Below are 14,189 nucleotides of genomic sequence, written 5' to 3' on the forward strand. Positions count from 1 at the left end.
TGAAAAAAATTTTTTTTTTTTTTTTTTTTTTCTGACTGTTTTTAAGATCTTTGGCTATGAAGTATGTCTGCAATGTATGGATTAAAAAAAAAAAAATCCTGCCAGATCCTTCTTGGGCCTGTGTTTTTTCTCCTTCCTCTAGTATTCCAATTAGAACACTCATATCCTCTATGTCCCTTGAGTCTCTTTCAGCCTATCCCACTGTGCTGCTTTTTCACATAGCTTCTTTAGTTCTATCTTCCAATTCATTAATTGTTTCTTATACTTCCCTGAACATCATCTCCTATACTCAGTTCATCATAACAAATCCTGAATGATGGACTCTTATCTTCAAATCTCTGATTTATTCCCAAATATTTGACTCCATTGCTATCATCCTAGTTGTGGGCCATATTTGTTTTTAGCTAAGTTAGAGAAATTTGGGGGATCTAAAACTTAGCTTGCACCCAAGACTTAAAGCTTTCTAAAATATTGACTTATTTGTTATGCTGATCTCTTATCACAGAATCTTTATTATCTCCTTCTACTTAATAATGACTGACCCCCAAAATATAATTTTTCCAGGATCTGGTCCCACTTTACCTATCCAAGCAGAATTCTCAGCCCTAAATAGGCCTGCCTTCTTTTTACCCCCCTGTACAAGCCACGTGCATGTTTGCTAACATGCTTTTGATACAGTCTCCTAACCCAAATTATATAAATCCTTTCAGGCCTCTCTTTTGCAGTTTCTCCTGATAACTCCCAGCATGCTCAGTCCGCTTTCTCATTTGCTTGAGCCCTTGTGTGTTCAGTACATATTTTAATTATCTTGACTCAATTAGATATAATTCTTTAGTATTTGAAGTTGAGCTGTATGTAGCTTAACCATAATTCTAACCTAGATCTGATCCAAAGTTTTTATATAATTTTACTTATTTTTGGCCAAGCCATGTGGCTATGTGGGATCTTAGTTCCCCAACTAGGGATGAAACCCATGGTCCCTGCAGGGGAAGCATGGAGTCCTAATCACTGGATGGCCAGGGAATTCCCAAAAGTTTGCTTTCTAATATAATAAAATTGCCTCTCACTATTCAATAAATATTTGTTGACTTGTGTAAAAAAGAAACTAGATGTTGCAAAATCATATATGAAAATGCTTTACATTTAACTAGTTTATCTTAGCTTAGCTGGAACAAAGTAATCTTAAATGGCATTAAAATTTTTAAACTTTATTCATTTAAATACATTTCTCAGGAAATCTCCTCAAAGGGGATTCTGCAGCAGTTTATCAGTAAAGATAAACATTAGCTCCTTCGAAAATGACCACTCATTCTCTGACTCTCTAGTCAAATTACGCAACTCCATCCTTTAGAGTAAATGTTAACCCCTAAAATTGTAAACCTAAAGTAATAGCTTACATATTTGGAAGTTCACTTCCAGGGGCCACTCCAGTGTTAAGGAAAAGGTACTAAAAACCTAGTTTTATGTTTTATAAACTATTCTCAGGTTGATAAACAACTGATCCAGTTAAAATAGGTTGCACTACACCAAAGTTACCCACTTCACTTTATAACAAATGGCCATTACGTCTACACTAGAGTTTAACAATCTAGTGAGAGTGACTGTTATTTGGGGTTTATAATGCAGAACCTTCTTTCCATGTTTAAGTGCTCTTGCTCTCTTTTTATTTCTAAATAGCATATAAAATATAAAATAGAATCTCAAATTATCTTGATAATGTGTACAGTTTTTTACGTATGTAAACATAATATTATATATATTTATATATATTTTACATATATATATTACATATATATTTTATTTTTATATATATGTGAAAAAACCATCTTGACATGTACATTTTTGGAAAATATTAATAGTTGCTTAATTCTAGGCCAAATAAGGGAGGAGAGACTGAAAAAGAGAAACTACTCTTAGTATTTCTCTCATAGGACAGTGATTATCTCTCTTACCTTTCCTGTCCCGTCCTTCATCAACACATACTGGCAGACTTCCTAGGTCAATGCAGAAATCCAGACAAGAGAAGGAAGCACACTAAAATAGTGGAGGACAGGCTACAGGAGATGGACAGTGTCAGTGTCATGGACATCATGTGGGAGAAAAGAAGGAATCGTCACAGTTAGTCTCTTTGTTTAAGAGAAACTAAAACAGTTACTTCAGTGGTAGAGAGAAAAGAAAAAAAGAAAGATCTTTCTACTTCTTTGTAGAAAGTCTCTTTTCAATAAGAACAGAGAAGAACTGCAGTTAATTTGGAAATTCGTCTTCAGAGAAACAGATAAAACTTAGCAATAGTATAAAGGAACAAAAGATAAATAAGACTTTTTTTCAATTCTAAAATATTGAGAGATTATTTATAGGCTTTGAGAAAAGAAAAAAAAATCAGAACTATAATCTAGAAGCAGTGAAGAGGCTGTTCTATTTTTCTTCTCTAAGAGAATACAGACTATTAAAAGCAATAGGAATCCCAATGTTTATATATAAAAATGATGAATGAGTATACAGCTTTATACTATGAAAAAACACATTGTCACATTTAACAATGAAGTTCTAGAAACTGACCAAATTTTAGTATCAGTGAGGAGCTTTTATTTCACATCAGGGACAATCTTTTGTACATACTTACATGATATGAAATACTTCCTATACCTCTGCCCCTCCTCAACCTGTGTCCCCATGCCCCACCCAATCTATCAGTAAGTACTACAGTGCTTGAAATACCACTGCTAGGAAGAGTCCCTCGAGATTTAAACAGCCTTTGAAATTTAGTATGTACCTCTCCCCTCCAATGTACGATGCTAGGAAAGTACGAAGTTACTCACGCTAGCAATGTGATTGTTTCTTCCAATTAGTAGTAGTTCATAAAGGTGGATACCTGGATGAATCAAGGTATAGGAAAAGGGGCAAAAGAAGATATGGAACCTAAGGAAAACTATTTTACAGCCTAGGATACAACCAGTAGCTATATTATGAAAACACAGGTTAAAGCTGCTACATGTGTGATTTAGGCATTTCTTTCAAATTAATGCTTAACTGCAACAAGTTAAAGTCATAACATTTCTAAACAAAGTAAATGACATTTTTCTCAAGATTATCTTTTCTATAAAGTAAAAGGTAATTTATTTAACAATGAATTCATTTTTAAAACTTGATTCTATCAATTCTGATAACATCTGATTCGTTTATCCACATTTGTGAAAATGCATACCTCATATTCTTTTCTGCAAACTCTGGAAATATCATTTTTTGACGATGCCTAAAAGATAACAAATTCCTCAATTAATTTATTACACATGCTCTTCAGTATGAAACCAAAAAGAATACAAACATAAGTATATGTAATTGCTGGCACAGCAGTCTTTACTTCATCAAGGAAAACCTCATGCTCAAATATTATCCAAACAAATCTCATATAATTTTTTCAACAAGCATTAGCTCCAGATATGCTAGAATTTCATTCTTCTATGGCTTTAATCTCACATAATAACACAGTCCTTTTGTTATTTCAGAAACTAGATAAGTTTGAAGGAAATGTAAATCAGAGGACTTTTTTTAAAAAGTCTAAATTCCATTCTGTAACAAATTTTCTTGTGAAGCTCTGCTGCAGTGAATTTTCTTATGAAGTTCTGCCAGGGCATTTATAGTTTGCTTTTTCTTTAACCCTTCATATTCTAAGTTCCCATATGAACCCATATCCTCAGAAAAAATCCGTACCTAACAGAGGAGACAACTAAAGAAGGAAAGGCAATGCCAGGCAATTAATTAATAAAAGTTATTTTTATGTAATTTTCTTAACAAGTTTATGAAGAAGAAATTAACCTTTCTACAGATGAGGAAACGGACACACAGAGAAACAACGTGATTTACTGAAGTATATACTTTCCATAAAAAACAAGCCAAAACACATCTGCTGAGGGGTGGCTGTTCTTCTACATGATAACAGTCTCCACTCAGAAATACAGTCCCAGAGCCATGGGCTCTGGTTCCTTTTTCTATTTCCTCCTCTTCTATCACCTAGGCTCATGCAGTTCTTAATAGATCAGCTGACGAGGACAGGGAAAGCAAGCAGCAGAATGGACTGGCAACTATTCTGTGTCTCACGAGATACACTACAGTTCAAATCCTCTTACAACTCAGTTTCACCTCAACGCCTGCAGGAGAACAGCAGATAGATAGGCTGTGTGCTGCCCAAAGAGTGTGGTTTGGTAGTCTGTATGAAAGTGAAGGTGTCTCATATACTCCTGTTCAAAGACCAGTCACTAGAAGAAGAAAATAAGACAAGGCTTTGCAGCTGCAGTTTCAGGGCCACTTAAGTTTCCCAGTTAAGAGTGCTCCCACCACTTGGAGTTAGAGGAGCCTGAAGACCAGTTTTACCACAGCACTCTGACGAATCACCATGAGCATATAGTGAGGAAGAGTTCAGGGGTCTAACTTGATTCAGACCTGAGATACATCAAATCAGAGAGGAGTCATAATTCACTGTAGGAGTCATGCTCACCTGAGGAGCAGAGAAGGAATAAAGAACACAGAGTAAATCCATGATGAAAGACAGAGGGAAGATAAAAGCAAAATAAGCCAACTGTGTCAACTGCTTTCATCCAAGCACGCCTGAAATTTATACCACTATTTGGAGTTGTTTAGCACTGATTAAGCATGACCATAGGCAGAGTACAAAAGTCCTTGATTTCAATAACATTTTTTCTTTGTGTGGCAGAGAAAAGTTAAAGCACAAGAGAAGGCTGAGTGTCTTACATGCAGCAGACATAACTGAAAAAGCAGCATGTCTAAAAGGAAATATTCTATGCAAGGAATGCTAAATTTGCAGCTGCTACGGGTCACCTCTCCAGAAATAGGCAAGATCCAGGACACAGCTAAAATGCAAACTATACTGCACTCTGCTTAAGAGCCTCATTGCTAAGTGTTACCTGCTTGCATGCCTGTCGACATTCCAAGGTAATAGCCAGTTCACAGCAGCCTAAGCCAACCCAGCCATCAGACTTCTTAAACACACCTTAAAAACAAAATGTTCAAATGTTTTGGTCATAAGAAGTGACAAAACAAACTGGTTCAAGGATACCACTCAAGTCAAAGCAAGTTTCCGTAAGAAAACTAGCTTAGATAGCAGGGTCTCAAAAGTATGAAGCCCCTCCTTCCACCCTGACTCTCAATGCTATCTAGTCTTCTCAGGGTCTCTTCTCCCTGCTCACCTTAAATTCTCTTTAGCTCATTCTCACTCTAAGGTGGACAAAATCTCCAGAGGACATACGGGTTAAGGAAAGCAATGACTTCTTTCACCTCTGGACTGTGAACCAGAGGCAGGACTCCTATTAATAACTTAATAAGCAAGCAAACAAAATAGGGCATGAGTATTATTGTATTCAAAATACCTAGAATAGCATAAAACCCATGATGCTGTTTAACAACTGATACTTAGTAAACAGACAGGAGCATCTCTTGTGAGCCATGACTGAATTTGATAGGTACACTTTACTGTGGGGCAAAATGACTATACTGATGCAATTTATGCACAGTAGCTATTTCTCCAACCAAATTACAGTGATACCAAAAGGTGGTAAAATTATAAAGAGTTCTAATGCAATTTTAAGATCCCTTTTTGCAATTATAAATGTCAATGAATAACTCCTAGATGAAATTAGGAGATATAAATAATGATTATGATAAAAGAAAAAATTTACTTGTAGGAATGCTGTAAATTCCTTATCTCTTTTAAGAAATGCTTTATGCTGCTTCCATGTAATACACAGATCTGCAAATTCACATGTACATTAAATTATTTCCATTTGAAAAAAATGTCAGGGATTCAAGGCAAGAGGTAACATAGTTCTCTATACGAAACCAAGACCTAATATAAAAAACAGAAGCATTCCACTAAAAAAACAAACAAAAGCAAACAAATTGCCCATGGACAGACAAAGCTCTCAAAATATAATCATAAACCATTCCAACTGTTCAAACTGGCTAAGAATACCGCATATCATAAGATTCTATATCCCTATATGTTTAAATGGTATTAAAGGGCAGCAGACTCCCATCTAGTCCCACTGCCCAGCATAGATTCCTCTTGATCTTTGCTGCTTGCTACTCAGAATTGCACATATTCTATAAAGAATTTTGAATGGAACCAATGTAGGTCATATCTGTGAGCTTTTATACCATAATTCAGTATACTGCTATTTTCACATATCCAGTACCTTTTGTGTGTTAGTTGCTTAGTTATGTCTGACTCTTTGCAACTCCATGGACTGAAGCCCTCTAGGCTCCTCTGTCCATGGAATTCTCCAGGCATGAGTACTGGAGTGGGTTGCCATTCCCTTCTCGAGGGGAGCTTCCCAATCCAGAGATCGAACCTGGGTCTTCCATATTGCAGGCAGATTCTTTACCATCTGAGCCACAAAAGGAGCTCTTACCTCTTAGAAAATATTAAATTATTCAACAAGCAACTACATTCACTGAACCCTTACTATATACAAAGCCCTTTATCAGGTATTTTGTGGGCTAACAAATAGATAAAAATATATGATTTATCCCTTTATGGAGATTACAGTTTGGTAGGAACAATACACACACATATATAATTATAGACACTAGGTAGAGGGATAATTAGGAAAACAAGCAAGGATGTGAGCAATTCCAAGACGAAAATAGTTCAATTAGTTTGAAATGAAAACTTTCAACAGTGTGAAAACCTTTAGAATTCAGAGAAATGTAAGCTATACTCCCTTTTTTCAAGGCACTGGCTTTAACCAGGACTGGAAAACGAGCTCTAATCCTAGGAGATCGGGAATGCCAGACAGGGAGTTTGGGCTTTATTCTGACTGAAGTGGATAGCCCCTGAGGGAGTTTTTTTGAAGAGGGTGGGGAAGACAGCTATGGTGTGTTGAAACATGAGTTATGAAGTTACTCCAAAAATCCACCCCAAAAGTGTAATAATAAAGGCTTGATCTAGGAATAGCAAGGATGGATGCAAGATTTTACAAGAGGGTGAACGAAGCTAAAAAGAAAAAAACATTCAGAGATAATGACTTGAGGGTTTCCAGTCTAGTGGCATTCATAACAAAAAGCAATTATAAGATGAGTTTGGTTTTGAGTCATGCTACCTGGATGCAGAGATCCAAGTAGAGAAGACTCGAAGTCATGAATAATAACTTGTATTTGAAAATTATCTTCTCAGAGCTGATTAGATAACAGTTCTGGGAAGGAATGTGATACCAGGGTGAGTGTGGAGAAAGAAGGGAAGAGGACCACATACAGGAATAGCCATGGTAGTTACAGGGGTGATGGTGTGTGTGTGTGGAGGTTGGGGGTGGTGGTGGGGATAAGAGAGGACAAAGTCACAGGCCAAGGTGAAGTCACAAGGAGGTAGTGGTCAATGTATCAACTATTACATGGAAGTCAAAAAGAACAAGTACTGAGAAAAAGCTGTAAGATCTAGGAACCAAGAGATCTTGGTGATCTTTCAAAGCCTAGTTTCAACAGAACAATTGAAGTGGAAACAAGAATACCATAAAGGACTGAGTGAATGAGAATAAATGATACATTTGAAAATTTGGATGCCTCCAAGGAGAGGATAGAAATCCAAGGGTATATATTAGGTTACAGGACTATGACACAGATTTTACAATCACAAAATAAGTTTTAATGTTATACTATTGCTTACCTGGCAAAGATGAATTCATACAACTCCAAATGTCAACCTAAAATTATAATCACCAAAAGATTTTAATGTAGAAAACAAAATACAATTTCTACAGAAATTACGTATAGCTAATTTGATTATGTGTGTCTCTATACAATCAATGATCTAGAAGCATCAACCAGCTATTTGGGGAAGAAAAAATAGAAATGAGATGTAAAAATACTGCTTGTTGTTGTCTCAACTTCCCATCTGGGATACAAAGGACAAGTATGGTTACTCAGGATGTTTACTGGAATAACTGTTTCCAAGCACAGAGATAAAAGTGCCTGTTGAGTGACTGAAGTAAAATATGTCAGTCAGAACTGTTTGATCATCAACTTTCCCATTTAACCCAACCTACCTTATCTAAACAGGCTTTCTCATGCCAGTTCAGACTTTTTTAGCTTGGCCATGAGCATCCCAAACATGGGATGGTCCATGCATTAGAGACATTTTAAGTTACATGATTCAGACAGGCATGCAATGTATTTTTAGTATACCAGAAAATGAGAAGACAGACGTAATAAGAAATTACACATTTTCCCTTACCCTAAATCTGACTTCTTAAAAATTAAAATAAATATAAGATTTAGTTATAGTTTTCATAAAATTGTCAAAATAATAAGTAAAATTCTCAATTTCAGAGAAACTATTATTATGAAATTTAAAGACTAGAACATATTTTTATATAATACTGTTTTTATACCTACATCATAAACAATAAAAGATGAAAGACAATATTCCATCCAGCAATTTGTATGAAGATCTTTTTAAAGTATCCAGTTAAATCTAACATTTTACTTTGACCACAAACCCCAATCACACTGAAAAATTTGTTAAAGCAAAAGTAACTCAATAGAGTGCTTCATTAGACAAAAACTTCCATAGTTAAGTCAAACAATACCTACCATTGTTTCAGGGCAATAATCTGGGGCTCGCTGCAACAGATGTTTTAGTCGCGATTCACTTTTTGAGGAAAATATCTACTTGACAAAAAAAAAGTTTTACCGCATTTTTTCAATAAGAAAATGGAAGAGGTAAATTTTTTTATCCTCTAGGTTTATCAGTTGTCTAGAATATTTTCCAATTTCCCTTCATAAATGTGCTTTATTGTAAAACATCAGTCCTGACTTCTTATATAAATTCAAATTCTAAAAGTTTTAATTCCAAATCTTTAACTGCCTTCACACAGTGGTTTTCACTGACAATTCAGCAACTTACCCCACTATCATCTTCCTAACTTTCTACAGCCATCAAGTGCATTAGTATTCACTCCAAATCAAAACCTAAATATCAGTAGAATACCCTTTCTCTATTCCTTGCTGGTTGAAGAATTAAAGATTCCTTATTCCTGGCAATTCTTCTGTCAGTGAGCTCTGCCAGTTTTAGCATCCTAGCCTCTCACTCCTCCAGTGATTGGGATGACTGACTTACCCGATTGTTGAGTCTGAGCAGGGAAAGTGAATCCAATTCTTACCTCTCTTCCTCTGCAAGTAAGTAGTCTATCTGGAGTTTAGTGCATACTTAGAGATAAATGCTATCTACATTCAGCATTTGTGTAATCAGAAATAAAGTAATTTGGTCAGGGAAGAACTTGGTCAGGGAAGAATTTTTTTTATTAGGATGACTATAGTATTCACTTACTTTGCTACATTATAGAATTTCAAACACTTTAGATTTTAAGAAATTAGTCCTTGCCTGTTGCAAGTATCTCATAAAAATAATTTACCCTATGGAACATTAGTGGAAAAAACAAGAGGAAACAAGGCAAAAAGTCAGGAAAGGAGTGCTTCCAAAAGTAGGAGAGTTACTTTAAAAGCTCTCTTATGCTGACACCATCAAGAGGACATTTTTGCTTTTAAAAAGCTATTGTTCTGGCAGTAAATTTGCAGAAAACTTAATCTGCTATAGTGTTTTGACATGAATTCTCTAGCAGCTATTTAGGTAAGACATCTTGTTATACTTAGAGTATCTTGAAAAATCTTTTTCATCTATGTTAGTTAGTGCTCGCATTTTTAGGAAGTAATAAAATCCAGGTTATTACTTGAAAACTCCTCAAAAGATGATTGAGGTCATTAATTCTCAACTAGTAAGGCTACAACTACACTATCAAGACGATGAAAGAAAGGTGAGACATTATGAACAGCTATTGTCTCAGTGGAACTTGCCTTAGAAAGGTTCAAGCAGAACTACAGAAAAGTTTCACAGGTAGGAAATCAGTCCTGAATATTCATTGGAAGGACTGATGCTGAAGCTGAAACTCCAATACTTTGGCCACCTGATGCAAAGAACTGACTCATCTGAAAAGACTCTGATGCTGGAAAAGACTGATGGCAGGAGGAGAAGGGGACAACAGAGGATAAGATGGTTGGATGGCATCACCGACTCAATGGACGTGAGTTTGAGTAAACTCCGGGAGTTGGTGATGGACAGGGAGGCCTGGTGTGCTGCAGTCCATGGGCTCCCAAAGAGTCGGACATGACTGAGCGACTGAACTGAACTGAGTACAATGAACACCCACATAAGCCTTCATCTAAATTCACCCATTATTAACATTTGCTTTAACTTTCTCTACATATGCATGTTATTTTTATTACTTTGATGAAACATTTAGAATTCATTACAGACATGATCATTCATTCCTAAATTCCAGCATGTATCTTCTAAGAATAAGGACACCATCCTAACTAACCACAGTACAATCATCAGATTCAGTTCACAGCACTGGTAGGTACAATATCATTATAGCTCATATTTAAATTTCACCAATTTATCTCAATCACATCCTCCATAGCAGTCTTTTTTTTTTTTAATTCCAGGACCCAATACAGAATTATACACTGCATTTAGTTGTCATCTCTTTAGTTTCCTTTAATCTGGAAGTTTCTTGTGTGTTCTTTGAAGCCTCAGGAACTGCAGCCTGCCAGGCTCCTCCGTCTACGGCATCTTCCGGGCAAGAATACTGGAGTGCACTGCCTTTTCCTACTCCAGGGGATCTTCCCAATCCAGGAATCAAATCCGTCTCTCTTGTGTCTCCTGTATTAGCAGGCGGGTTCTTTACCACTAGCACTACCTAGGAATTCCTGGGACATTTCTTGACCTTTGTTTTATAACACTGATACCTCTGAAGGGTACAGGCGGTTGTTTTGAGGAACATCCCTCAATCTGGGTTTGCCATATTGTTTCCTCAGGATTCAGGTTATGTATTTTGGGTGGGAATCCCATGTCAGATACTGTGCTCCACCACGTTTGCAGATTCATGTTAACTTGTTCCATTACTGCTGATGTGAACTGACCATTTAAGTGCTGTCCAACAGATTTCTCTGAAACAATTACACTAAATGATATCCTCTATAATTATCATGCAAGCTTACCTGTTCACAAACATCACGGCACATCTGGTTATCCTTTGAATGATTACAACACAGAGCACCTAGGGAGAAAAAATAAACACCTAATATTGCCTACTGTTAAAACACAATGATTAAGCTAAGTCAGATGGTTACACAAATCACTTATCGACAGATTATTACTATTATTATCCATTTTAACTCAACAAACCTTTGTTGTGTACCTATTTCAAGTCAAAGATGGTGCTATTTGAGGACACAATTTTTGCCTTTAAGAAGCTTGCAATCTAACAGGGGAGACTGTCATTTAATAATAATTGCTACTGTGTACTGTGTACTTTTTATGTGTCAGAATTTTACTACTTGTTTTAAGATCATCTCATTCAATCCTCAACAATTATTCTATGGACTATATTCTATTATTATTCCTATAAAGGAAGGTTAAATGATTAAAAGATAATGAATTTTGTTTTGGACATGTTAAATGTAAGTCTCCATTATCTCAGTGAAATAAATAGAGATTAGGTTTGAAAACAAAAAGAGTTGAGGGCTTGAGGTGAGATTGTATATGTCTCTGAATGGTCACTGTGGAGAACAAAGGAAGCAACTATAAATGTTTCTCAAACTTTTTTCTGTGAAACACTGTTTCATGATGTGTTAATATCTATTCCTCAAGAGAAAATGTTTCATGTTCAAATAAATTAGGAAACAAACGATTAAAAAGTTAAAGAGAATTTTTTTAAAAATTATTTTACTTTTATCCCCTGGAGAAGGGAATGGCAACCCACTCCAGTATTCTTGTCTGGAGAATTCCACGGACAGAGGAGCCTGGCAGGGCTAGTCTATGGGGGTCGCAAAGAGTCAGAAAGGACTGAGTGACTACACTTTAATGCCATTTTTAATTTATTTTTTTAACACCAAAAACATTTTGCATTGGGGTATAGCCTATCTTAAATTCTTAAGAATTTGAGAAATTTCTTTCTCAAATCTGAGAAAATTCTTAGAGATGGGAATACCTGACCTGACTCCTAAGAAATCGGTATGCAGGTCAAGAAGCAACAGTTAGAACTGAACATGGAACAACAGACTGGTTCCAAATTGAGAAAGGAGTATGTCAAGGCTGTATACTGTCACCCTGCTTATTTAACTTACATGCAGAGTACATCATGCAAAATGCTGGGCTGGATGAAGCACAAGCTGGAATCAAGATTGCTGGGAGAAATATCAATAATTTTAGATATACAGATGACACCATCCTTATGGCGGAAAGCAAAGAAGAACTAAACAGCCTCTTGATGAAAGTGAAAGAGGAGAGTGAAAAAGTTGGCTGAAAACTCAACATTCAGAAAACTAAGATCATGGCATCCGGTCCCATCTATTCATGGCAAATAGATGGGGACAATGGAAACAGTGATAGACTTTATTTTTGGGGGTTCCAAAATCACTGCAGATGGTGACTGAAGCCATGAAATTAAAAGACACTTACTCCTTGGAAGAAAAGCTATGACCAACCTAGGCAGCACATTAAAAAGCAGAGACATTACTTTGCCAACAAAGGTCCGTCTAGTCAAAGCTATGGTTTTTCCAGTAGTCACGTATGGATTTGAGAGTTGGACTATAAAGAAAGCTGAGTGCTGAAGAATTGATGCTTTTGAACTGTGGTGTTGGAGAAGACTGAGAGTCCCTTGGACTGCAAGGAGATTAAACCAGTCAATTCTAAAAGAAATCAACCCTGAATATTCATTGGAAGGACTAATGCTGAAGCTGAAACTCCAATACTTTGGCCACCTGATGCAAAGAACTGACTCATTGGAAAAGACTCTGATGCTGGGAAAGACTAAAGGCAGGAGGAGAAAGGGACAACAGAGGATGAGATGGTTGGATGGCATCACTGACTCAATGGACATGAGTCTGAGTAAGTTCTGGGAGTTGGTGATGGACAGGAAAGCCTGGCATGCTACAGTCCATGGAGTATGGAGTACAGTCCAAAGAGTCGGACATGACTGAGCAACTGAACTGAATAGCCAATCAATAATGTTGTGACAGTTTCAGGTAAACAGTGAAGGGACTCAGTCATATACATACATGTATCCATTCTCTCCCAAACCCTGTTCCCATCCAGGGTGGCACATAACACTGGCAGAATTCCACGTGCTATGCAATTGATTTTTGTTGGTTATCCATTTTAAATATAGCAGGGTGTACATAACTTCCCAAAGTCCTTAACTATCCTTTCACACAACCCCCAACCATAAGTTCATTTTCTAAGTCTGTGAGTCTCTGTTTTGTAAGTAAATTCATTTGTATCTTTCTTTTTAGACTCCACATATAAGGGATGTCATATATTTTTCCTTCTCTGACTTATGACAGTCTCTAGGTCCACCCATGTTGCTGCAAATGGCCTTATTTCACTCTTTTTAATGGCCAAGTAATATTCCAATGTATACATATATGCATGTGTGCGTGTGTGTATATAGATATATTCATATATACACCACATCTTCTTTATCCAGTCCTCTGTCAATATTTAAGTTCTTTCCATGCCTTGGCTATTGTAAACAGTGCTGCCTTGAACACTGGGGTGCATGTATCTTTTCAGGCCATGTTTTTCTCTGGATATATGTCCCTGAGTGGGATTGCAGAGTGATATGATAGCTCTAGTTTAGTTTTTTAAGAAACTCCCATACTGTTCTCCATAGTGGCTGTACCAACTTACATTCCCACCAACAATAGCAAAAGGGTTCCCTTTAAAGAGAATTCTTTACTGGACTTTATGAAACCTTTAATATATTAATATGCATCATTAATCTCCTAAAAAGGATCTAAGTAGACAGATTTCTCAGAGCACAAGATATTTTTCTCATGCCACTTATTTTACATCTCAGCATGCCAATTTGAGAAACATCACAGAAAAGGAAAATGTTGCCAAGCGGCATTATGGGCCCAGAAAAATTAATAAATCAGTGATATAGATAATCAGCAGGGGCATGTCATTATTCTAGAATGAAGCTAACTGGGAAAAAAGATAAAGCTGAATTGGTCAGGGGCTGTTTATAGAGTGCTAAATCAAAAGTGACAAGGACATGAAAATATCTCATTTCAGGCAGCTAGATCCAATACAATGCCTATATATGTGTATCAATCTC

The 14,189-nt window shown here is 36.4% G+C and overlaps 1 protein-coding gene across 1 annotated transcript in view; it reads right to left on the bottom strand.

Annotated features, from left to right (window-relative positions):
• The window catches only part of RECK (reversion-inducing-cysteine-rich protein with kazal motifs), an 81,387-nt gene that overhangs the window by 55,559 nt on the left and 11,639 nt on the right, over nucleotides 1-14,189 (bottom strand). Inside the window, exons 2-6 of the mRNA XM_010846055.1 lie at nucleotides 11,068-11,126; nucleotides 8,602-8,676; nucleotides 7,676-7,712; nucleotides 4,923-5,008; nucleotides 3,206-3,253 (exon numbers count right to left, since the gene is read on the bottom strand). Coding sequence (XP_010844357.1) covers nucleotides 3,206-3,253; nucleotides 4,923-5,008; nucleotides 7,676-7,712; nucleotides 8,602-8,676; nucleotides 11,068-11,126 — 305 coding nt within the window. The remainder of the gene's footprint in view (nucleotides 1-3,205; nucleotides 3,254-4,922; nucleotides 5,009-7,675; nucleotides 7,713-8,601; nucleotides 8,677-11,067; nucleotides 11,127-14,189) is intronic.

The sequence above is a fragment of the Bison bison genome, unplaced genomic scaffold, assembly GCF_000754665.1.
Source record: "Bison bison bison isolate TAMUID 2011002044 unplaced genomic scaffold, Bison_UMD1.0 scf7180017864230, whole genome shotgun sequence".
Classification (NCBI taxonomy): Eukaryota; Metazoa; Chordata; class Mammalia; order Artiodactyla; family Bovidae; genus Bison; species Bison bison.